Source organism: Zingiber officinale, chromosome 3A (genome assembly GCF_018446385.1).
Source record: "Zingiber officinale cultivar Zhangliang chromosome 3A, Zo_v1.1, whole genome shotgun sequence".
Lineage (NCBI taxonomy): Eukaryota > Viridiplantae > Streptophyta > Magnoliopsida > Zingiberales > Zingiberaceae > Zingiber > Zingiber officinale.
Window position 1 is genome coordinate 155,787,287 of NC_055990.1, and position 25,465 is coordinate 155,812,751.

The window sequence follows — 25,465 nt, forward strand, 5'->3', positions numbered from 1 at the left end:
ATTGTTACTACCCTTGGACTATCTACCTAGTCATTTTTATTTTCCTTTGCGTGCTCATTTCCCTCTATAAATAGAGTTGTCAATTAATTTTTGTTTACTTTACTTGCTTGCTCACAACCAAAAACTCAAACTTTGTCCTCAATTGTGGTTCTATCCCAATGCAATCAGAGAGACTTTAGTTACGATTGTTGGTGTTAGGTTTCGAGCACTTTGACCTATCTTGTAATGATAAATAAAGTTTTTATGAATTAAGATTCCATTGCACTAAGTGTTTATGAAATGAGATAAGATTCTAACATTTGGTGCATTAAGATAGTAGGCTTCAAAGCCATCCCATTACAAGGACCCTACTTCTCATAACTTGTTTCTCTATAAGGAGACGCCTAAAGTGAAGGCGTGGAATAATAAGTGCATCCATTTAGTTGGGAAGTCTATTATGATTAACATATTGACGAGCTCAAACCCTATCAGTGCTTTGCCTTCTGGACCAGTTAGCGTCAATCTTTGAGTAAGATATCTGATCTTTTGGGGTTATGAAGAATTTTTGAGATGTAACCACCTTAATTTATCATTGTTTATCTTGTTGGTAGATTTAATTTGGTTTCTGATTGAATCAGTAATGAGATGATAGATATTCTGTCTGATTAAAAGTATTGAGGACATAAGGATTGAAACACTTGTTTTCTTATTATCATTTTGCAAAGGAAGCTTGGAGAGCTATCAAGGTAATCAGGACGGGTGATTCTATCGAACTGACTGGCGGAGGGGAAGATGACTCGAGAAGGGTGCGTTACTTGGTAAGCTGTTGAAGTAAAGACATAAATTTGAAGGTGAAAAACCAGTTCTAGACTGACTCATGTTGAAGGTAAAAAGATTTAACGAAGGAAAACAAGTGCACTACAAACTTACAAATGCAGGAAGAGAAAACAAGCTGAAGGTAAAAAAAGCTTTAACACGAGGAGGTGAGTTCATAACCCCACTTCATATACTGATTTTAAAACTGCCGAATTCTCTGCGATCTCTTCATCTCAGTTTGTTTCCATTTAAAAAAAAAAAAAAAAAAAAAAACAGTATTCAATGAATCAAACAGCTAATTTTTAAAATCAATGTACTACTCCAGCATCAGGTTTGATCTTTTCACTGATCTTGTTCAGTCTCCCCCTCCTGCAAACAATTCAACAAAGGTGGTGGTTTTTTTGTATCAGTCATCATTGACAGCTACAACAAACAACTAGATCCAATAAGTAAAAACATACTACTAACGATGGTATCAAAACTTTCTACAAATATCATCAAATATAGCCTAGTTGCTAGATTTTTCAGCAAAATAAGTTTGCTCATATTTGTTTACACAAATGTATAGGAGTAATTGAAATTCTAAATATCAGTTTAATATATAATGAGTATAAGGGCATTAATCTTTTGCATTAAGAGACATTGTTACCACTGAACCAATAAGCTCAAGTTCATGTATATTTTATAATGATACACATTCCACATAGTTAACAACAAAAGTCAAGAACATAAAATGCTAAGCTACATGTAATTGGAATACGTTGCAATGGCATATAACTAAAAGGACAAAGGAATATAGGAAAAATTTTCCCTTTAAACTAAAATGTTAGCTTAAACTAAGATATTACCTCCATGTCTGATGTCCATATGTCGAGGTTTCCATGCAGACGCTTCATAATCTCAGCGCTCTCCTTGAACGAATCATCTTGAAGTGTATCCTGCTCTAAATCTGCTTCATCATAGGCCTGGTAATAGACAAGGAGGGCCCATATTTAGAAAGTTCAAAATAAAACACCAAGTCTAACAAAGTGTAAAAATGGAGAAAAAATCAACAGAGAAATGAAAAGCTGGCTGAAAATGATAAATAGCTGGATGCTAATTAAGAACTGCAACTTTAAATTCTTGAATTCAGTAAGATGAAGAAAAAAAAAGATATGGTTTGCTGTTCCAGAAAAAGTGCAATTAACCGGCCTATAGTTTGACAAGGGTGAGATAAGAGGGACAATCCATGTCATCTTGGATGTGGTATGCAATACATGCACCATAATCTCTTATGACAAGGTAGCGCTAAGTTCAATATGGCAATAGCCAAGCTATTGCATTTTGTTTGGAAATCAAGTACAAAGAAGCCAGCTATTGCTCTTGAAAAAGGAAAATACAAAAGGACAACATTAAGAAATAATGGAAAATTTCACAGAGAAATAGGAGATACGAGGACAAAAAAAAAAAAATAGTTTAAATCTGGAAAAAACAAAACAATCATGGTTTGAGGAGAGTTGATCAAAACGATTACGTCTAATTATTTTCACTCAGTTAAAGAAATTAATGTTGCTCCAGAACCAAATTATATGTTTCGGAACAATTAGATGAGATAATGCCATCGAAATTTACATACATTTTTAACAATGTATGAGCTACACCATAAAGGCAATTCCAACTGATATGCCAATATACATTGATAGAGAAACAAACTCAGAAGCAACGTCAAATTGAGTCAAGAAACCCCACAAAATCAAAGGCACGGACACATGAATTGCAAATCGCTGATCACCTCAACCAAAATAAGAAAGGATGTACATCCAGTGAGCTTAGTTGCTTACCTGCTTGGCTATACTATGAGCCTTTTCTGGAGAATATAGAATCTTGTAGTAGAACACCGAGAAATTTAGTGCCACGCCAAGCCGAAGTGGATGTGTAGGTGGGAATTCTGCCCGAGCAGCTTCCTGCCAGAACCAATCAATTATTATATCATTAAGAATCCCTATACCCTTGCCCTATTAGGAATAATTTGATAATTTCCATCACGAATGAACAACTATAGCTAATTAAAGATCAAAAGTAGTTTCGTAGTTGGAGACAATCAAATCGTGAATTCGAACGGATGTCAAATCAGGCACATCGAGGACTGGAACAAGAAGGATAAGAACCTGAGCGATCTCGTAGGCAGATAAAGCTTTCTCGACGATGTCCTTGTGCTGTTCATGCCCATTAATCTTGACCTCAGCCAGGTAGCGGTAGTAATCGCCCTTCATCTTAAGGTACATAACCTTGGAGGCATTGCTGGGAGATTTCGGTATGAGGGTGGTCTCGATGAAGTCGAGGATGCGTCCGCAGGTTGATGAAAACTCGGTCTCGATTCGTACGCGAAAGCTTTGGATGGCGGTGAGACGGTTGCTGTTGCCTTGGTTCTCCTGACTCTGCTCGATTGATGAGATGGTACCCAAGGACTTGCGAAGGGCGTCGATGACGTTCTTGTAAGCCGCCGAAAGGAGGCTGCGCTCCTCCACCGTGAGCTCCTCCTCCACCGTCGCCGCCAAAGCGACCTTCTCCATATAATCCATCATATTCTCGTACCGATGCGTTTGCTCCGCCAACTTGGCCATGTACAAGTACTGCTCCCTCGTTGCCGCCATCGCCTCGCCGGAGAGAATTGAAAGATCCTTCTTCTTGGAAGCAAGGGGAAAGAGAAAAGCTGAGGAAGGAAAGAGGCTACGCGTGTAATTTATAGGAGTTTGATTGTAAGCTTTAAACGTTTTAGTGGAAGGTAACATTCAAGCCCATCGCTTTACCTGTGATATTATTAGACAGAAGCAGAGGCCCGGTTCAACAGGCTGAGTTATAACCGACATCCTGATCTTTAACCCATTCAATGTTTCTCTACATGCCATTTGATTAAGAGGCTCGCATTCTCAGAATAAGCTAATCAACAGCCAATTCATGACTTAATTGAGCCGACTTGGCTAACGTCCCGAAATTTGATTTTACACTTAGTTGGTGCAGACTGTGGCCTCGTATTGATATATTGTTTGATCAGTGGAATGAAATTTAAAGATAGACATCTAATAAATTATTTGATATTCTTGTAGCGATTTCAATAGCAATGTGATCAATATAGTGGAAATATATATCATAGCTTATTCTATATCATTTTGTAACATTATAACTGATAGATAAAAAGATACTCTTTATTTGGCCCTTTGACCTTGTTGGTTTTCTCAGTTCCTGGTTTGCTTCATCACACTGTCCATAAAATTTGCTTTGCTTATGCGATCCACCTAAAATGTTTGTGTAATAGAGGACTGCAATAGCAACGAGCACATGAACGATGTTAAAAAGACACAATTAAGCAGCAATGGTTTGCGAGAGATAATTTTACTTTGTCCGCATGAAAAACTGGTAGTCAAGCAAACACCAGATTCTGCAAGCTTCCAATGGCTCTTGAGATTTCAGTTTACAATTAAGCAGCAATGGTTTATGAGAGACGATTTTACTTTGTCCGCATGCAAACTGGAGGTAAAGCACAAACAGCAGATTCAGCAAACTTCCAATGGTTCTTGAGATTTCAGTTTACAATCAAATTGAAAGATCAAATCCGTTTCGAAAAGCAATATCTCCAAGTATGTCGAACACGAATTAAAACTGAATCGTTTCTAACTCATCGATTAGAAAATGACCTTAGTAGTAATATCAACTGTTAAAATTTTGTCAAAGCAATCAAAATTGCATACTATGACAGAAACAGAGGTGAGCATGTAGACCAAACATCCGTGATTTAGTAGCGTCTAGAAGCCAAGCACTGTAGATCTAGAAGGCATAGAAGTAAACGGAGCCAGAAACAAGCACTACATTATTGAAGCAAAACTGACAGTAGCATAGAGGTACTAAGCTCACTCGACCTTCACTTGGAAAACGTCCTTCCCCTCCTCCTGCTTCAACTTGGGCACCACCACCTTGAGCACGCCGTTCTTCATCTCCGCCTTGATCTGATCCATCTTAAAAGACTCCGGCGGCAGAACGATGCGGCTGCTGTACTTCCGCCCGGACGCCTCCTCTTCCCCTACCTTTTCGTTTTCTCCGTCGCCCTGGATCACCAGGGTGTTCTGCTCACTCCACACCCTCACATGCTCCTTCCCAAGCCCCGGCATGTCCACTCGCAGGTGCAGAGCATCTTCGTCCTCCCTCACATCCCACCCACGGCGAAACCCGCGAGAGGCATCCCTCTGCCCTGCCGGAGCAGAAAAGAACGGGACGTTGTCTAGCATCTGGATCTGATTCATCAGGTTCAGTAGTTGGTTGAGGCTCCGCGTCGAGTTGAACGGATCAAACACATCTGCGACACATCAAAGGCAGACTAATCAGCCCCGACTGCAGATCATAAGATGGAAAGCGACGAATGTGAAATAAAGAAAGCAGAAAAGAGGGCAGCGTGGAATGAGCCGACGATTACCTCGGAAGGAGGGGAAATCAGAGCGGTGGCCGGAGTCGGAGGGGCGTTCGAAGGCACGATCGTCTCCATCGACCTGATGTAGAGCGCTAGTGTTGAAGAAGCGAGTAGCGGTAGCAGCAGCCAAGGGGGCGGGCACGGGGCGGCTAACTGGTAGCTTCTTCACGAGTTTGGAAGCTACACCATTTCTGAGAGCCATGAAGCTGGCCATTCTCGATCACCAACAGAGATTCGTAGTAGCGTTTTGATCGGTGAGAGAACGGACCAGATACGTGGGGTTTAAATAGGGAGGAGTACGAGGGTTTCAGGAGAGGAAGAGGGGCGAGTGGAGTAGCTGTTTCTGGAACAAGGATAGAATGTTCTGGAGTAGTCCAGAGAAAGAGAGGGTAGGATGAGTAGCTTCTAGATCAAAAGAGAAACGGGATAGAATGTTCTGGAGCGTCTTCTTTAGTTTTTTTTTTAAATTTATAGAAAAGCATCTTTATTTCACATTTCACATCATATCTATCATTTTAAAATTCCTCAGGGTCACAATATTTCACTTAAAAATTTCATGCGTGATTAATTATTCATTCGAAAATATATATTCAAGGCTTAAATATTTACATCATAACGGCATTTCATAAAAAAAAAAAGGCACAAGATAGTAATTTTTAAGTCCATTTTAAAATTATTTTCACTTCAACCCCTATCTGATTTCAATACTCTGAAAATATAACAGTTTGCAGATGCTCACTCACCTAAACTATTTTCTTTTAACCCTAATAAGCTGATTTCAGAATATTTCTCGAGACCATATTCTCATAAAAAATAATATAAAATAAAATAATCCGGTAAAGCAATGAATGGAAACATAACTAACAACATTATGAAATAGTTTGTCCAGAAGGCAGATAAAAGAACTGATAGAGCTCCATGAAAATTAGTGTAACCTAATATGTGCATAATAGTAGTTTCGCAAATAGAAATCTGCAATGACATAAATCAACAATATGTTTACCTCTAGTCTAAATACACATTTTAGCAGATTATATTGGAATTTATCCTCTTTTCAGTATTTCTTTTTGCACTCTTCCCATTATGAGAATTTTCTGCCACGCTGAGGAAGCTATACAAGGTTGATCCAGCAATTGCACCGATCACCGGTGCAACTACATATAGCCAGAACCTATCGAACTTCTGCACTGCAATTGCAGGTCCTAAGCTTCTTGCCGGGTTCATGGAAGCACCAGTCACTTTGCTGCAAAAAAAAAATGGTGAATTAAACATGGATCAAAGAAACGAAAACATATGGGCCGGGTGCGCAGATCTTCTATAAAATAAAAATGATAGTTCGGCAGTTGACTTACCCAGCTATGAGAACGTCAACAAAGACTGCAGCTCCCACTGCAACTCCTGAGAGCTCCTTGACCTGTTAACCAAAAGTTACAAGGAGCCAACAAAGTTTATCTTTTGGAGTTAACTTAACCACTACAAAGATATCTATTCCTGAAAGTACTGAAAGCCACACCGCTCTGCCATCAGCAGCAGCACCACTGATAACAAGCATTAAGATGAATGTGAGGGTGATCTCCCATGCAATAACTTTCAGATTGTTTGTGCCGTGGGAAGGAAGAGTGAGCATGACTTCTGCTGGATTTCCATAAAATAACCATTTTAGTGTGAAGCTAGCAAGGACTGATCCAAACACCTGAGCCACCATGTAGAGTGGAACCTGAAGGTAATTGATACAAGCTACGATCAAGTATATTTTCAGTTAGAAAATAAGATTTAGTTCATTCTTAGGATTGTTGATGGTACAATAATCCAGGGGAGTTTGCCAGCAACCGCAACAGCAATGGTCACTGCAGGATTGAAATGTGCACCGGAGATGTGGCCAAATGTGTAGACCAAGGCTGTTATAACTACACCCCAAGTGAAGGCTACGCCAAGTAAACCAATGTCACTTAGGTTCAGGGCGACAAAGGCTGATCCACAACCTATAAAGATTAAGATGTATGTGCCAATGAACTCAGCTGCAGCCTGTGAATACAAAATAGATTGCTAATATGGTATTGGAACGCAAGATAGTAATCTCATCGTGTATCAGTCCATAATTGGATAAATTAATTCCTTTTTATTTACTCACTTATGGGATTATTAGCTCACCAAAAATGAACCAATTAAGCAAAAGAGAAGCTTACCTTCTGTAATTTTGATGGCGTGCTCTGAAGCCCATCATCAGAATGCTGTTTTACTTCCTCTGCATTTGAAGTCATAATTGATGAGGAAGGTGTTGAATAAGCTTCAGAAGAATGAATCGCCTGTGACATGTTAATGCACTAGCATAAATAGCTGTATGTCCATCTTCAAGTCTTTCAACATCTTTATATCCTAGCCAATTGAATAATAGATGACTAGCGTTCAGTAGAATGTATATTTATTTACTAATATGAGAACAGCTTTTGAGAACAATATTAATCTGTTGAAGAAACCTAGATTAGACTAAACTAGGCCAACAAGAAATCAGTTAAAAACATGGCAATCAATACTGATAAGCTTTGTGATCCAAGTTTAGCGTCTAAACAATTTAATCTTGGAGCGTGGTTTATAGTCCATAGAAAATTGGTTAACCTTGGAGTTATACAAGGGCAGACAAGCCATGCAGATACTTCCTATGGTATTACGCCATACTCAGATGTTTTACAATGTTTCTTTCTCTTGTTTCGAACACTGAAATTCATACCAAACGATGTTGACAGATTGCCACAAGTTGGTAAATATTTTGAGGAACAAATTAACTTCTTGCTGGCACCTGCAGAACTAAGATAATTCTTAGCATTAACAAACCAAATTAACTTAACAAGACAAGGGAAGAATGCTGAAATGTAACAAGACAAAACAATCACATTTTATAAATGCAATTAAAAATTCCTGATTAAAAAATAGTTGTTTGCATTTATATTATTCAGAAATACTCGGGGACCCTATTACTGACGACACACTTTCTTTCAACTTTAACATTCAAATGTTGAAGGTAAAATAATAATAATAATAATAATAATAATAAAGAATAATTCATACAGGCATAACATGATTTGGAAATGTTCTAGTGCAGAGAGGACTAACACAACTCTGCAAACTATATACACTGACAGGAAAATGAGGTGAAAAAAGAGGCAAAGCCACCTCTATATAAATTAAATACATTAATAATAGCAAACTGCCTAGATGCTCCTTATTTATTGGACCACTGGAATTCAATTTCAAGGTTCCGAGGGCCGCTTTTGCTCTCAGGCAGTAGTGTATACTCTCCAGAAACTGTTCCTAACATAACCACCCGGTCAATCTGGATTGTCACTTTTCCAAATGAACTCTGTTGAATTAAAGGGAAATATGTCAGGCATTTAACTAAAAATAACAGTAGCTTGATGATTTAAAACAAGTGATCAAAAAAGTGAGAGTGGTTTTGGACGTGTTTTTATGTTAGCTTACTACCTTCCCAAGTTTGCTCTTGTTCTTGCAAGAAATATGAAGCTTTTGCCCTTTTGGAGGACTGTCAAAAGCCCAAGCAAAAGCCTCATCCCATTCAGGTGTAGGTCCAGTCGACACCACCTGATGAATAGCAAATGACAGTTAGAAGTGCCAAATTCTAAAATTTTCTGAATAATGTAAAAGTCATGTATCATTTCTCACTTAGGGACCTTCATTGATGGCAGCATGGTTCATAGAAAATTCCTATACCGAAGATCTCATGGAACCAATTCCCTTTTATTTATATATATATATATGTTCATTTTGCTAATCATCAACTTATGTTCTACCAGATATTTTCCTATTCTAAAATGTAAACCTACAATCAATTGATTTTGGGTTAACAAAAACTAATCTCAAGGATGAATATCCTGATCATGAATTAAATGGGGGAAAGAAGGGTCAACAAGCCATAACAAAGTTCAGTTCATAGCAATATCTTGTGATTCAACATCATAAATTAGTTGCTTTCACACATCATCATCTTATGGAACACAATTGATCTAAACCTCACAATCGTTCAATAATGTAAAGGATCCACGTAAGGGAATTAAGACACAAAAAACTTTGGTCCATAAAGATACCAACATATACTTCAACAATGAAAATCAGCATGTAGGCTCTTACTATGATAAATTAACTTACAAAACCTAAATGCTTATTATTTATCTCTTGATAAGAAAAGAAAGGAAGACCTATATCCTTTGATGATAAATAGTTTAACTGAATCTTTCAGTATATACAGGCAACAAGGTAATTAAAGAAATCAAGGTATGTCAAATTCCAAAGCAAACTAAGATCAAAATTGACAAGTTTTTTAGATTCTTTTTCTAAAGATAAAAATTGACTGGTCATTGCATCTTGCATTCTTACCTTTGTTAGTCTAGGTGGATTGTTGCCTAGTGTAAGTTTGCAGAAGACACTGGGATTTCCCACTGATTGCTTTAGATTGCTCCCACGTTTTATTGTGACTGTTAATGTCCCTGGTAAACACTGCAAGAGAAGTTCAGCTTTTTCCTGGAATCGAGGTGGGCCAGACTGAATCAAGAATTGCAATAATGGAATAGCTTCTGATGCAGCAACTGATTGAGCTTTGAAAACTTCAGTGGGGCATGCAGACCATGCCTGCCTCAGGAGAAACAAGGAATCCAATGCTGCTTCTTGAGCTGCCTCTGAACCAGTTTTGAGGGATGTTACCAGATGGGGAATACTCAATGTAGCAGGTTCAGAAGCTCTCAGACGTGGAAAATTGCTGAGCAATGCAGTTAAGGATTTTAGATATTCCTCATTCACACTACCCGATGCCCATAAATCCTTTTCAATAGCAGCTGCGAGTGTTTCAAGAAAGTAATTTAAACATTGAAGATAACAATAGCATGTATAAGAAACACAACCAGCAACAAACTATATTTTCACCAAAAGCACCAATTCTAGAATTGAATGATATTAGCAAGTTCAAATAGTTTAATTAAACTACAGATAGCACATCATGCAAGAACAGTCACAGACTTCAAAGACGAGTGGCTAACTTGAATGCGAACAACTATGTTTTGTGGTCCAAGGGGATTTCCATTTTAATTAGAGGATATATTAATTAGCCTGTCGATTTCCAATGGCGAAACACAGAACCAGCCAATATTCTCATACAAGTTAATAGCTCACAAGTCTGTGAATTAGTTCAATTGGATGCCACAATCAATTAAGACAGAATTGATGATAAGAAGTGAAAACAGGTTTTTTGTTGCTAATATATACTAAACTATTTATTTTTAAATTAACAAAATAAATCTGTTCACACTTGTTTGACATCAGCATTGCTGCCCCTAGTGTTATCTCCCATAATTTTGATTTCTATTTATAGAAATGTTATTTCACTCACTAGTCACTTCCATCACCTCTAATTTCATTCATCACAAGAAACCACTTTCAAATATCTTTATGTTATTTCCACCATACCCTCCCATTCTACTAATTTATGACTGGGAATATATCAACCTTTGCATCTCTATTGGATGAGTGTATATGTAAATAATTCCCCTAAGTGCCAGAACATTCAAATAAGTGGAAAAAAACAATTATAATTCAAACCTATGAATTAGGGGGAAAAAAAGTGATAGAACCCTTACATTAATTATCATAGACAAGATTAAATCAACAAATATTCATCCTTCCAGTCTGTAATTTTCTTAAATAGCATATGTAGCTTGTGTGCTGAAAACTTACCAGTAATTGCTCTCACAGTCTCACTAGAAGCATATTCTTGTATAGTATGATTAGAAAAGAGAAGTTTAACAAACATTGCTGCTTGAACTGATGTATCAGGATTGCCAGAGTTTATCAGGTCCAGCACAACTTGAACACCACCAGATTCTGCAACCGCTCTCTTATTAGATCTGCTACACACCACAAGGTTCTGAAGAGCACATAGTGCCACTACTTTAGTTTCCTCACTTGGTTGATCTTCAAGAAGATTTACCAGTGCACGGCATGCTGAAACAGCATCTGCACTTCGAGCAAGACCTTCATTTTGAAAAAGATCACCCAAAGAAAGTGCTGCAAGCAACCTCCCCTGCTGTGATTGTGTTTGTGGATCTAGAAGGTACATTGACAATGGTGATATAGCAGATTTAGCAGCTTTTGAATCTCTGATTTTTATGTTGTTCAACAATGTTTCCAGTAGTCTTGCTGCTGTTTCCTCACACTGATGATTCCTAAGAAGTTCCAACAGTGCCTCTATAGCACCACTTCCAGCCATTGCTTCTGCACTGGTTGAGTCATCACTTTCTAAGACAAGGAGTGCATTTAATGCGCCAACAACTGTACTTTCTGTTTCGGAGTGAAGCAGTTGCACCAGGACAGCCACAGGTACTTCCAGAAAAAATTCAGTACTATACTGCAAGACGCTTGACAAAATGTTAGCAGCAGATTCCCATATTGCATGCGGCAATGGAGGGTCAACCTGCAAAATTACTTTGGACAACTCATAGACACCACCCTCTTTTGCAATTGTGTTTGGCCAGACTAACACAATGTTAACAAGAGCTTTAATTGCCCTCTGCTGGATAACAGGAACACCTGATCCAAGTAGCTGAACAAGGGGACCAATTGCTTGCTCTGACACCACATCCCTCTGTAGCTGTTCATTCAGTAGAAGATTTGATAAGAGTTCTGCAGCTAATTGTTGCACTGCTTGAGTAGGTGAATCCAACAAGGCAACAACTGGTTCCAGAGCCTGTTGTGGTGTCAAATGATAATCAGCTCGGCATTCAGGATGTTCCAAAATGTTTACAAGAACTTGAAGTACACTATGCTGTCCATCAGGACCAATTTCAGGCCTTGTTAGCAGTGAGAAAAGTGGCTCCACAACTTTTGCTGCAGAAGGACCCTTTGCTATGCTAGAATTATTAGTCAATATACGAAGTAATTCAGCTAATGCAACACAAAGAAAATCTGGAGCTTCATCAAGGATGGAGAGCAGGCTTTCAATGATTCCAGAATTTACCATTTCCAACTTACAACCTGGTCTGTCCCTCCCTAATTTCACCAATGTTCTAGCAATGGTCTCATGAAGATCATAATTTTTACCAAATAGCAGGCTAACAAGAGGGACAACAGCACCATGTGCAGCTACAAGATCTGCCAATTGGTCATCATCTAAAAGTTTATCTAATGCTCTAACAACTGAGTGATGAGAAGGACTAAACTCACTAACTAATAGTGACAACAGAGGCTCCACACAACGAGCTGCTGCTACAGTAGATCGTATTCTTGTATTTCCAAAGAGAACACAACATAACTCAGCAGAATTACCCTTCAGTTCCATTGAACAATTTGAAGAAAGAATACGACAGAGTACATCCACTGCATTCATCTCAACATCAGCAACAGCAAGGGCTCTTGATGGATTATCACAGAGTAGTCTTACTAGTGAAGCTATAGCAGCATGTTGTTCTCTCTCTGAACCAGTGCTTAGAATCTCCACAAGGGGTTGAACAGCTTGCCGAGCTGTCTCTCCATTTCTAATGTGTTCAGCAAGAAATAAACTCTCCAATGCTTTAGCTGCACTATATCTGGAATTTCTTCCTCCCAAACGCAAGACAGCCACAAGTTGGTTAACTGCACCAATAGCAGATTCATGTTTTCTTGCTTCTGCAGAGCTAAACAAAATGCCAAGTAAATCTGTTGCAGCTTCTTCTGTTGCATCTTGTGGGCCAAGTGAAAGGTACTTAGTGACTGCCTCTAGAATTCCAGATTCAACCATTAACTGCTTATTTGATGGGCAATCTACAGCTAGCTGTGTAAGAAGACCCAGTGCCAAGAAGGGTGCACCTGGTCGATCTGGGATTGGTTTAAGTAAATCTACAAGCAAAGGTATAGCTTTCCGAGAAGTAGCACCATTTCTTACATCATCTACTCTAAACAATTTCTCCAATGCAATCTGATCTGGGTTTTGCACTAGGAAGAACTCATCTGCCAATTCTAGAAGATCAGCTATATCACTATCAGCACAGCCAAGCAGAGAAATAAACCCAACGGCTGCTCCAGAATTAGCTACTGCTAGCAGTGTTCCTCTGCTACCATTACAAACCAGACTTGTCAAAGCTTGAGCAGCAAAGTATCTGTTTACAGAATCTTCTGATCTTAATAAACTTGCAAGAATTGGAATGGAATGCATCGTAGCATCTGAACGTATAATTTCCCTGTCTTGAAATAGCAAAGCCAAGAGCAAAGCACTTGCCCATGCAGTATTATCTTCTCCAGAACCACTCTGCAAAAATTATATTAAAAAAAAAAAGAATAGACACCTGGTCAAAGATAGCACAATACACATCAAAGATGTAAATTCACGACATATTGAAGGAGCATTATCTTGCAATACTAAATTTACGAGCAGTTATCAGCCTCTCATAGAATAATTGTATTGTTTACCTGAACATTTAAGAAGGGATAATGAGATATCAGATTTGTAATAATTTCCACTGCTCCAGCCTCCATTATTGTTGTTCTAATTCCACTATCACAAGAAGCAAGCATAGAGAGTAACCATATTGGAACCATTTTAGCAGAAATGACAGATGTGCTGCATTCAGATTCACCATTTCTCCATTGCCCTTTAGATTGCCTATAAATGCTTATATCCATATTTTTATAACCATTTCTTTCATCGGCAAAGGAATCTGGAGAACGCAGTATGCCAACAAGAGACTGAATTAGATTAGAGCACAACCTCTGTTCACTTAAGGTTTCCATCAGCTTTTGGCTTTGCTCTTTTGCAGCACAAATAAGAAGAGCACTTCCCCCGATTTTAACCTTAAAGTTATTTGATTCAATAACTTGCCTTGCTAATGATGACACACATCCCGAGCTTTCACATACTATACCACCCAGTACAGAATGCTGATCATGACAGAGCCTTGACAAGATTTCCACAGCTTTATCTTGCAATAAAGGTGTGCCATTGGCTATGCAAGACACCAAAGGAACTATAGTATGAGGGTACTCAGCAAGGATAGCCCAAGGAGGTTTTACATGTTCATGTTCTGCTAATCCTTTTGATCTTGACAACATGAGCAATGCGTCAAGAGCTTCTGATGTAGCAGCATCTTCAATTGTAGCAGATTCCAATAGAGAAGCAAGTGCAAGAACTGTCCCAGCATGGTTGAAAGTATCAGCCAAAGTTTTATCAATAGAACGAACATGGAGAAGACGCGCAACTGCTGCAGCAGCATGAGTTTTTCCATCCATTGTGCCATGCTGCAGTACCCTTGTAGCAGGTGAGATAATCTCCTCTGGAACTGCTTGTACTGAGATTTCATAATCCAAAAGAAGGTTAGCTAAAGCTCGTGTTGCCTGTTCTGCAACGTCAAGAATAGAGGAATTGGCAAGAAGCACCAAAGGGGCATATGTTTCTTTAGCAATTGCACCAATCTCCTTGTTTTTCTTAATTGAAAGGAAGATAGCAGCAAGACAAGACGAAGCTGCCATCAAAATTTTTTCTTCCTCCACATTAAGTAGCTTCATGAGAGACCAAAAACTCTTCACTGCAACAGCAGTTTCTCTCAAATCCTTGCGGCAATGAAACAGTGATGCAAGTGTCAATGCTGATTTAGCACGAGTTTCTTCCTTTGAGGAGCTCAAGATTTTAATCATGGTCTCAATGGCACCATTTGCTGCACTTCCTTCACGCAATATGTCACTAAGAGGTGCCACAGAGAGCAAACTTCGTAGCGCCTCCAGAACATAAACTTTGGACTCAGGCTGATCACTTGTTAGTAAAGCAGACAATTGACTTATAGTACTAGTATCTGATTTATGGATAAGATGGTTTAATGTCCTCGAAGCAATTTCTTTTCCATTATCACTTCCATTTTTTAGCAGCCATAGTAGAGCAGGAACAGCATCAGCGCTTTCAACACATGCTCTTATGTCTTCACTATGGTTACAAAGGTTGCCAAGTATAGTTGCAGAATCTTCTTTTGCTTTTGAGGATCCAGTTTCTAAAATCTGAACAAGAGGTGGTATTCCACCAGCAGCAGTTATGGCCCATTTACTTTCGTCATTCTCATTGGATAACAGGCAAAGTAAAGCAACTGAACATTCTTGTTGTTGCTCTGAAGAAAGGCCAAGAAGAGAGATCAACAGCTGAACCCCTTCACGTCCTAGTAAAGCATGCCATAGACTACAATCTTTGTTGCAGAGGGCAAGGAGAGATTTCACAAGTTCATCCTTTGCATCATTTGTAGTCATAGTTATCAAACCAACAAGCAGGCGTTTTGCTTCAGAATTTGTGAGTGTATTTGACAAAATGGTATTACTATACAAACTAGCCAATGCTTCTATAGCGCGTTCCTGAACAAGCAAAGGCACCTTTGATTTAAACTGCTTTACCAATATCTTCTCAATACTGAAAGGGTCTGATGCCATGGCAGAGTCGGCATTTGAGTCATAAATCATCAGGGCTGAGGCTAAAGCTCCCAGAGTGTCAGCTATCTGTGCTGGTGAAGAGCATGATTCAAGACTCTCACCCAGACTGGAAATGACAGATGACAATCCACCAGATATATTTGCCAATGCACACATTGCATTTTCCTGCAATGCTTGAGCAGATTCTCCTTGCATAAATTCTTTTGACGGAGCTATAGTAGCATTTATTAAAGCAGGGATACCATTCAAATTGACAATTACGTGTCTGGCCTCTTTGCACTGAGCAGACAGAGATTTGAGTGCCCCAGCAGCCTCAGCTCTCACAGAAGATTCATTATTGGGCCCAAGAAATTTTAGGAGTTTCTTCGTCAATTCTGCAGCCAGGAGTTGGGAACAAACTGATGCCTCTTCCATTATTAGGCATCCTAGAAGATGACAGGCATTTGCAAGGGTACTTGACTGGCCAGAAGCAACCACTTCTATAAGTATATCCACACCTCCGGATTCTATAGTCGATGACCAAAATCCTTCAGTTGTCCTGGATAAGTTCTTTAATGCTCCAGTAAGCAAACCATCGACCACAGTTCCATTCCTAGGAAAATTTTTCAGTTGATCCCATAGGACAGGAACAACTCTTTCGGTTGAGAAAATTTTTGATCCAACATGGTCCCTTGTCCCACCTTGGGAAACAGCATAAATTGTTTTTGCAGCTTCAGTTTGTCCATTGACTGAGCTGGATTTTAGGAGTGCAAGGAGTGGAGGAATGCACCCACCAAGTAATACTTTTATCCTTAAGTCTTCCTCCTTGCAAAGGGATCCCAAAACAGAGGCTGCCAAAACCTTGATTTCTAATGAACCTGACCTTAGAAGAGCAACAAGTGCTGGAACTGCCTGGGAATGTGATGCAACAACTCCAAAAGAATTATCATTATTTTCAATAAGGTCTAGTAGTCCTTTTAAAGAATTCTCTTTCTCTTGAACAGTCGTAGAACTCCGTCTCAACTGCTCTATGCACTGAGCAACACTTGAAACTGTTCCATCTGGGTCCTCCATGCCACTCCGATCCCTGTGATGACAAAATACATACATAAGCATCTGTCATAATGATGTAACAAAGAAAATTGCCAACTTCTTTGTCTTGGCTTATATCCAATTTGTAAAAACAAATGCCAAGAATTTTTTAAAAAAAAAAACATTTATTCTCAAATCCATTGTTAACAAGAAGTAAGGCCTTGACTAGTATTCACGCTATATTTATATTTCTGATGTCACACTTCATGGTTAACAAGTATCAGCAATCCTTCATTAAACACCAAAAAGTAAAGTAGCGTTTTGTGGCTCATCATCAAAATGAAAAAAAAAAACTTATCAAGAAGCTACCAACCACTGCAAGTTAAACCTTTTATATAAGAATCATTTTCTAAAAATAGGCAACAAACTAAAGCTAAGATGGATAGCATAACACTACTACTGCCACTTTTTCATCCTGCAAATGGGTTCAAATGAAAATGTCTCATGCTTGTCCCTGACATAGATATTGCAAATACTCTTTTCAATCATAATATGATGGCTTGGTGGAGTTATGAAATGTCATCATATCAATTGTGTTATGTATGTTTAATGAGTCGTTAAATTATTATAAAATCACGATTTTCAAACTTCTGAATAATATGTGGATAATCTCTGGTTCACAGCATATTCAGTAATCAAATTGGTAACAGTTAACTAAACATTACTTAAAATTCAGTTGAGGGATAAAATTAATGCAATTGAACCCAAATAGTTGGAAATAATACAACTTGAGATTTTGATAAATAGTTAACCAAGCCATACCTATACTTTTGTAGGTGCACATTGGTTGACAGTACTTCTAGGACAATAATCAGAACATTCCGTACAACATTATTCAGAATTATTTTGCATGATATGAAGGAAATACAAAGATGAAATAATCAAATAGAGGTAAGGACATTGAGCCCAAGTAAAATAGTAAAAGAAAAAAAAGTCATCTAACACCATTCCTGAATCTGGACAACTGAATCAGATAAATGTTTGATTAAGACTATCAGTATGCATATATTAGTTCATATCAATCTAGGGGGAAAAACATCAATTCTTGAACAACCTAAGACCTAACATGTATGCTTTTTTAATCACACCTTGAACCCGTTCTCACTACTGAGTTTGATGATGGTGGCTCCAAATCATGAACTTTAGCATCCATATTTCTTTCCTGTGATATTAAAAGCAATTTGTAACAATAAGATGCATAAAATGAAATTAAATTAAGAGTTCCCTTGCATGATGAGAAAACAACTTCAAGGTAGTGAATCATGAAGAAAAAGCATTAAAAAAAACATCAATGCTTGGGAGCTTCCTATCCCATCAATTCACAAATTTGAACCTTCTCAAGCTATGCTCCAAAATACTAAGGTCTCAACCACAAAAAACTCAGGTTTACAATTTAATTGCATGGGAATAAAATGGAACAAAGAACTTTTGAAGAAACACAAATTAATGACAAGAAGACAGTAACTAAATGGGATGCATGAGAAACATTGTCTCAAGAATCAACCCATATGCAAGGTATCCTCCTTGCCAACTTCCAAGACAAAATTCAAGTTTAGATATTAAATGATTGAGAAGAAAAAACAAGTGGAGTGGAAAGAATAGAGAAATGAACTTTGTTATGTTTTTATTTTTTGAGAATGATTTCTAATTCTCTACACACAGAATGACAGTGGTCAGCTCAACATTAGCTTCTCAATTTATAGTATTGATACAAACAACAACAACAACCAAGTCTTTTCCCACTAGGTGGGGTCGGCTGTATGAATCCTTTTACGCCATTGAACCCTATCTCCTATTATATCATCATCTATATTTAAATAAATTTTATCTTGTTTTATTGTTGCTAACCAAATCTTTTTTGGTCGTCCTCTTCCTCGTTTGATATGCATGTTTATCATAGTTTCACATCGCCTAACTGGAGCATTTATTGGTCGTTAAGTATATGTCCGTACCATCTTAAACGTGTCTCTCGGAGTTTGTCCTCAATAGATGCAACTCCGACTTTCTCTCTAATGCTCTCATTCCTTATTTTGTCCATCTTTGTATGTCCACACATCCACCTTAACATCCTCATCTCTGCAACTCTCATCTTATGCTCATGTGCTCGAGTCATAGCCCAACATTCAGCTCCATATAACATAGCCAGTCTAACTGCGGTTTTATAGAACTTACCTTTTGTTGGAACCCCAAGGTTGTTGTGGTGTGATCAACAAGTTAAGTTAGGTCCTGTGTTGTATTTAACCTTGTGTCTAAGTGTGCAGGAGCTTAGGAGCACAGGTACTTGAGCGGAAGACGCAGCTAGCGAGAAGGACGGCACGCGGTGCGTCCAAGGAACGAAGTGCTGCGGAAGAGTACCCCGGTGGACGAGAAGGAAGCGTGCGGTGGTTCCGAGGGACGAAAGCCGGAACGGAAGATTGCTCGGGGAGCCAGAGACGCAGCTAGCGAGAAGGTCGGCACAGGGTGCGACCGAGGGACGAAGACTGCGGATGAGTACGCTGGTGGACGAGAAGGAAACACGTAGCGATTCCGAGAGACGAGAAGCCGAAGCGGAATGCTGCTCGAGAAGACCGGAACTTGGGTTCGGGTGAGCCCTTTTCCGGATGGCAGAGATCACCCAAGTAAGCGGATCCGGAGCGGAAGACCCGGACCGAGGCGGGACTGAAACGGAGCAGAGGTCCCGAACGAAAAAGTCAACTAGAGTTGACTTTTGGGGTTCGGGGCGCCCTGACCCCTCCAGGGCGCTCGGAACCCTTCCGGGCGCCCGGACTAGCCTTTTGACCAGGATCGAGTTTTGACTCGATCTGATCGTTGGGGGATAAGTTTTATCCCCCCAGGGTGCCCGGAACCCTTCCAGGCGCCCCGACTAAGGCTATAAATATAACCTTGGTCCAGAAGCTTTTCAATGAACTCGTTACTTGTAATTCCAACGCTTGTGCGCTTTAGTTTAGAGTTAAGCTTCTGTTTTCTGCGCTTCATTGTTGTACGAGGCTTCTCCGCCCGAAAGAGACTTTTAGTGAGCTTGATCTTCCTTGGATTAACAACCACATCGGTTGTAACCAAGTAAATAGTTTGTGCCTCGTTTTTTCTTTATGCTTTTAATTTATCGGCTTACTTTATATATACAAGTGTTAGCTTAAAGAGTTCGAGGAGGGTTTGTTTTTTTGTGTTTGCAGGATATTCAACCCCTCTTCCAGCCGGCCCAACGGTCCTACAAGTGGTATCAGAGCCGAGACGCCTCAGAAGGACTAACCGCCGTCTGAAGCAACAAAACAATAGCCGGAGCTAGCGAATATCCACTAGCATTCGAGGGGGAGTTTTCTTCATAGAAGAAACAAATGGAGGTATACCTTAACTCAGACCTTGGTATTTCTTTAATTTTAAAATCTGGTTATGAAGAACATGAACGGAGAAAGACTCGATCTACGTCTCTGGAACAAAAAGCAACGTAACGAATTGATGGCAAATGGACGGGCAGAATTTCATCTCCTAACCGTGATACCAAATGAAGATCTCAAAAGAATCGATGAATACAACAGCTCAAAAGAACTTTGGGAAAAGTTCTTAAAACTCTACGAAGAATCGATTGAAATCGTCCCCTCAATAGACATCGAGCCGTCATCAGAATCCGAGAAAGAAGAAATTCCCGAGATAGCCCCAACAGCCGAAGTACATCCCGAGATCAATGAAGGGGGAGAATCTTCGGAAGAAAGTAAGTCTACAAAGGGAGAACCAACGGCCGACGAGGTAAGTAAGGTATGGACTCGAACCTCTGAACAACTGGTTCAATTAATCAAATTACCTGAAGATTTTTGCGAATCAAAAAGTGAATCATCGAAAGAATTTTTCGAATTACAAAATGTTTTGACGAAAGATTCTTGCGAATCACAAAGTAATTTTTCGAAAACTTTTTCCGGATCTAAAAATTTTTCCGAAGTACAAATTATCTCATTGAAAGAGTTTTTCGAATCGCAAAATGATTTGACAAAAGAATCTTGCAAATTACGAAACATTTTTTCGAACAAAATTTGCAAATTAAAAAGATTATCGAAAGAGCTTTTCAGATTAGAAAATCTTCTGTCGAATAAATTACGAAATATTTTTTCGAACAAAGTTTGCAAATTAGAGATATTATCGAAAGAGTTTTTTGGAGTAGTAAATCTATTATCCACATATTGTTGCAAATTTATGTTGTCAAAATACTTTTGCAAATTATAAAATATTTTGTCGAACGAAGTTTGCAAATCAGAAGTATTGTCGAAAAACTTTATCAAGTTTATATTATTGAAATATCTTTGCAAATTAGGAATTCAAAATACAATAGAAAATGACATGTTACAATTTGCACAAATTTCTACATGCTCAAAGTTTCTTGCTTCAAAGTTAAGAAATTATGATAAATTAAAATGGAAATTTAAAATTTTCTGATAAAAGCATTAGAATATATAAATAAATGCATAGAAAATTTCTTTTAATGTTATCAATTCTCTTAAATTTTCTTGCATAAACTTTTCGGCTTAGAAAGTTTTTTTTATACTTGGAAATTTTTTTTCAAAAGTTATTTCTTGACTTAGAAATTTGTGTTGACTTAGAAATATTTCCCTGAAAATCATTGAAATATATTTTCAAATTTTTTTTTAAATGTCAACCCTTAGATTCTTTTTTTTTTTACCCCATTTTTATTGTAATCAAAGGGGGAGAAGGGAAAATATAAGTCTAGGGGGAGGTAGAAAATTGAAAATTAAAATTTGGAATGTTTGAAATTTAATTTTTTCTATCATGTTGCATGTTATTGCAATAAATTGTTTAATTTCATATCTATTTTTGACCCTAGCTTAACTTGGGTTGATCACACTAAAAAGGGGGAGATTGTTGAACCCCAAGGTTGTTTTGGTGTGATCAATAAGTTAAGTTAGGTCCTGTATTGTATTTAACCTTGTATCTAAGTGTGCAGGAGCTTAGGAGCACAGGTACTCGAGCGGAAGACGTAGCTAGCAAGAAGGACGGCACGCGGTGCGTCCGAGGAACGAAGTGCTGCGGAAGAGTACCCCGGTTGACGAGAAGGAAGCGTGCGGTGGTTCCGAGGGACGAAAGCCGGAGCGGAAGATTGCTCGAGGAGCAAGAGACGCAGCTAGAGAGAAGGTCGGCACAGGGTGCAACCGAGGGACGAAGACTGCGGATGAATACGCTAGTGGACGAGAAGGAAACACGCAGCGATTCCGAGGGACGAGAAGCCGGAGCGGAAGACTACTCGAGAAGACCGAAACTTGGGTTCGAGTGAGCCCTTTTCCGGATGGCAGAGATCACCCAAGCAAGCGGATCCGGAGCGGAAGACCCGGACCGAGGCGGGACTGAAACGGAGCAGAGGTCCCGGACGAAAAAGTCAACCAGAGTTGACTTTTGGGGTCCGGGGCGCCCGGAGCTAACCGGGGCGCCCGGAACCCATCCGGGCGCTCGGACTAGCCTTTTGACCAGGATCGAGTTTTGACTCGATCTGATCGTTGGGGGATAAGTTTTATCCCCCCCCCAGGGCGCCCGGAACCCTTCCAGGCACCCCGACCAAGGCTATAGATATAGTCTTGGTCCAGAAGCTTTCGATGAACTCGTTACTTGTAACTCCAACGCTTGTGCGCTTTAATTTAGAGTTAAGCTTCTATTTTCTGCGCTTCATTGTTGTACGAGGCTTCTCCGCCCGAAGGAGACTTTTAGTAAGCTTGATCTTCCTTGGATTAACAACCACATCGGTTGTAACCAAGTAAATAGTTTGTGCCTCGTTTTTTCTTTATGCTTTTAATTTATCGGCTTACCTTATATATACAAGTGTTAGCTTAAAGAGTTCAAGGAGGGTTTGTTTTTTTGTGTTTGCAGGATATCCAACCTCTCTTCCAGCCGGCCCAACGGTCCTACACCTTTAAATTTAAGAGGTACTTTACGGTCACATAAAACACCCGACGCTTCCCTCCATTTCACCCATCCTGCTTGTATTCAAGACATCTCTCTTAATCCCTCCATCATTTTGTAAAAATGATCCTAAATATTTAAATCTCTCGGTTCCGGGCAACTCGTCCTCTCCTATTTTAATAATTGTTTCATTACTTCTAATATTGCTAAATTTAAATTCCATATATTCTATCTTTAATCTACTAAGCTTAAAACATTTCCCTTCTAGTGTTTCCCTCCAAGATTCTAGCTTAACATTTACTCCTTCACGTGTCTCATCTACCAAAATAATATCATCTGCAAACAACATGTACCACAGTACTGTGTCTTGAATGTGCGCAGTGAGTTCGTCCATAATTAGTGTAAAAAGATAGGGACTTAGGGTTGATCCTTGATGTAACCCTATCTTTATTGAAAATGCTTCAGTTACTCCGCCTACATATCCTTAATTAGTTCAATATATGTTACGCTAACACCTCTCTTTTCTAAAATTCTCCATATAATTTCTCTCGGGACTCTATCATAAGTTTTTTCTAAGTCAATGAATACCATGGGTAGATCTTGTTTTTGCTTCCGATATTTTTCAATTAATTGTCTAAAGAGATGTATAGCTTCTATTGTCGACCTTCCAAGCATGAACCTAAATTGATTTTCTGTCACTGTGGTCTCCTTCCTTAATCTTTTTTCTATTACTTTTTCCCAAAGTTTCATAGTATGACTCATTAATTTAATACCCCTATAGTTTGCACAATTTTATATATCTCCCTTGTTCTTATATAAGGGAACTAGAGTACTTATCCTCCATTGATCAGGCATTCTTTTCGTTTTCAATATCATGTTAAATAATTTTGTAAGTCATTCAATACCTTGTTTCCCTAAGCACTTCCATATCTCTATCAGAATATCATCTGGTCCAACGGCTTTTCCATTGTGCATCTCATTTAAAGTTTGTTTTACTTCTGAAGTTTGAATTCTACGATAAAAAGTAAAATTTATAGTATTGATGATTATATGAAATTAATACTACTGTGTCTCAGCATTTTGGAAATAAAGTGCCAACCATTTTCATGCTTAGAGGCTATGAAAGCAGCTAAAACACAATGTTAAATGGAATAGACGGCATTGATTATATCAAAAGAATTATAAAGAAGAAAATTTGACAGCCTCACACAGCATTTATGCTTTTAAGAAATAATTTTCACAAGTGACAGTAATATTTTCTTTGTGTTAAAATTTAATGAGCCCTCTGAATCCTTAACCAACACATGCATAAATATCAAAAACTCAACACAGAAAGAGGAGGCACAGACAACTTAATTCACACTATCAATGGTTTGATGTGTTTTCTGACATGTCGTTTCCTAGATTCTTATTATCATCCATAACATCTCTAAAATAGTGAAATACTTATGGACTTGAAAAGGTTCCCTTGGCACTTCAATATATTTTGATGACTTCTCAAACCATAACTTGGGGGTTTCATCATAGTATGTCATGTAATTTTACATAAGATAAGTTGTGTCGTTCTTCCCAGAGAAAAATGGATCTAACAATCCATCGCCTTTAATTGAAAAAAAAAAGTAACTGAGTGCAATTGAAAGGAGGACAGAGCAACTACCATATCCGCAGCTCCATGGCTGCCACCATTATTGTTTGTATACCTCCACGCAAGTGTGGCCGCCAGCTTGACAGCAACTGAGATGCACCTCTACTAGGACGTTGTAGATCTAGCCGACTGCTATACCCAGAAGCTAGTGTTGCATCAATTCACATATCATGGAAAATCAAAAGGAGAGATCATCACTATAGAGATAGCTTGACAACTAAATCAATAGAGAAAGAAAAGAAACAAATAAAAGGATGTTGAGTACAAAAAATTGGTCGGCAACACTCAAAGCACACACTGAAATTAACACAACAGACATGAGGAATCACATCAAACCGCCCGTCCACAGCTCTAAATATATGAGATCCAGATCCAACTGAGGTACATTTCTTTTCAATCAAAATGATAAAATCCAAAATTGTCGTACAGATCTACTGATCTTTCTTCACTCCTAAAAACATTGTGAAGAAACAACCCGAGATTCAAACCATCACTCCTCAATTTCTGCCTAGAAAATCTAAATCAACAGCTTAAACACCGTAAACTCCCACTCGATACAAACAAAGCTAAATGCAGAAATCCCAAAACAAAGGAACCCAAATATTCCCCCGTTTCCGAGAGATTCAAGGAAAACGGACATCACAGCAACCCACGACCCTCCCATCAATCCAGATCTCCACCAGCGAGCGAAGAAATCACCGAAATCCCGCCCACCAGATTCACGCAAAAGAAAAGGGGAAGGCAGAGGAGACCAACCTTGAGGGATGCGGAGAAAACCGGAGGAGCCGACGGACGAGCAGCCCGGAGCTTCGCCCCCCTCTTCCGCAGCTCACAATCGAGTGGATTAGCAGATAAAAATCCCGGATTTCATGTTTAAACTCTTTCGCTATATTTACTCAACTAATGAGAAATTATTTGGACTAGGAAGAGAAGCGGTCCAATCCAACCTCCACCGACACAAAATTTGATTAAAAAGTAATTTATTCTGAGTTTTTTAAAAAAAAAAAATCCGTGCGCTAATTAAACTCGCAGGTCATAATTATCTTATAGAATTAAAAATCCGTATAATTTGTTGTGAAATTAATTAAACTGGGATTAACGTGATTCTTTTATTGGAAATATTTCCGGCTGCATCGCTTTTCTGGTTTGGTGATCAATTCGGGAAATGTATCAGC

General features: G+C 38.8%; 4 protein-coding genes across 6 annotated transcripts; all 4 read right to left on the reverse strand.

Moving 5' to 3' along the window:
• Positions 1 to 872: 872 nt before the first annotated feature.
• Positions 873 to 4,119, reverse strand: LOC122052944 (14-3-3-like protein GF14 omega). Of its 2 annotated transcripts, none has more exons than XM_042614715.1 (5): positions 3,998 to 4,119; positions 2,943 to 3,796; positions 2,616 to 2,738; positions 1,644 to 1,760; positions 873 to 1,164 (listed from the first exon to the last, which is right to left on the reverse strand). In XM_042614715.1, exons 2-5 carry the CDS (start codon positions 3,564 to 3,566, stop codon positions 1,138 to 1,140), a joined length of 891 nt encoding a protein of 296 aa, XP_042470649.1. In that variant the 5' UTR covers positions 3,567 to 3,796; positions 3,998 to 4,119; the 3' UTR covers positions 873 to 1,137. The 2 variants fall into 2 exon arrangements, with proteins under 2 accessions (XP_042470649.1, XP_042470650.1); XM_042614716.1 differs by lacking the exon at positions 3,998 to 4,119 and having other exon boundaries at positions 874 to 1,164; positions 2,943 to 3,487; positions 3,585 to 3,726.
• LOC122052946 (small heat shock protein, chloroplastic-like) lies at positions 3,915 to 5,611 on the reverse strand. The gene is made up of 4 exons (XM_042614717.1): positions 5,243 to 5,611; positions 4,692 to 5,125; positions 4,172 to 4,302; positions 3,915 to 4,094 (listed from the first exon to the last, which is right to left on the reverse strand). The coding sequence occupies exons 1-4, from the start codon at positions 5,448 to 5,450 to the stop codon at positions 4,058 to 4,060; spliced, it is 810 nt and encodes a 269-aa protein (XP_042470651.1). The 5' UTR covers positions 5,451 to 5,611; the 3' UTR covers positions 3,915 to 4,057.
• Positions 5,612 to 5,984: 373 nt separating this feature from the next.
• On the reverse strand, positions 5,985 to 8,134 carry LOC122052948 (nodulin-26-like). The gene is made up of 6 exons (XM_042614721.1): positions 7,853 to 8,134; positions 7,423 to 7,542; positions 7,040 to 7,261; positions 6,750 to 6,953; positions 6,589 to 6,650; positions 5,985 to 6,479 (listed from the first exon to the last, which is right to left on the reverse strand). The coding sequence occupies exons 1-6, from the start codon at positions 7,880 to 7,882 to the stop codon at positions 6,260 to 6,262; spliced, it is 858 nt and encodes a 285-aa protein (XP_042470655.1). The 5' UTR covers positions 7,883 to 8,134; the 3' UTR covers positions 5,985 to 6,259.
• A 115-nt stretch (positions 8,135 to 8,249) lies between these two features.
• On the reverse strand, positions 8,250 to 25,249 carry LOC122052947 (protein CELLULOSE SYNTHASE INTERACTIVE 1-like). 2 transcript variants are annotated; one of them, XM_042614720.1, is made up of 8 exons: positions 25,047 to 25,249; positions 24,303 to 24,419; positions 17,836 to 17,909; positions 13,682 to 16,742; positions 10,976 to 13,520; positions 9,626 to 10,080; positions 8,717 to 8,833; positions 8,250 to 8,594 (listed from the first exon to the last, which is right to left on the reverse strand). In XM_042614720.1, exons 2-8 carry the CDS (start codon positions 24,303 to 24,305, stop codon positions 8,457 to 8,459), a joined length of 6,393 nt encoding a protein of 2,130 aa, XP_042470654.1. In that variant the 5' UTR covers positions 24,306 to 24,419; positions 25,047 to 25,249; the 3' UTR covers positions 8,250 to 8,456. The 2 variants fall into 2 exon arrangements, with proteins under 2 accessions (XP_042470654.1, XP_042470652.1); XM_042614718.1 differs by having other exon boundaries at positions 24,303 to 24,435.
• Between the last annotated feature and the right edge of the window lie 216 nt (positions 25,250 to 25,465).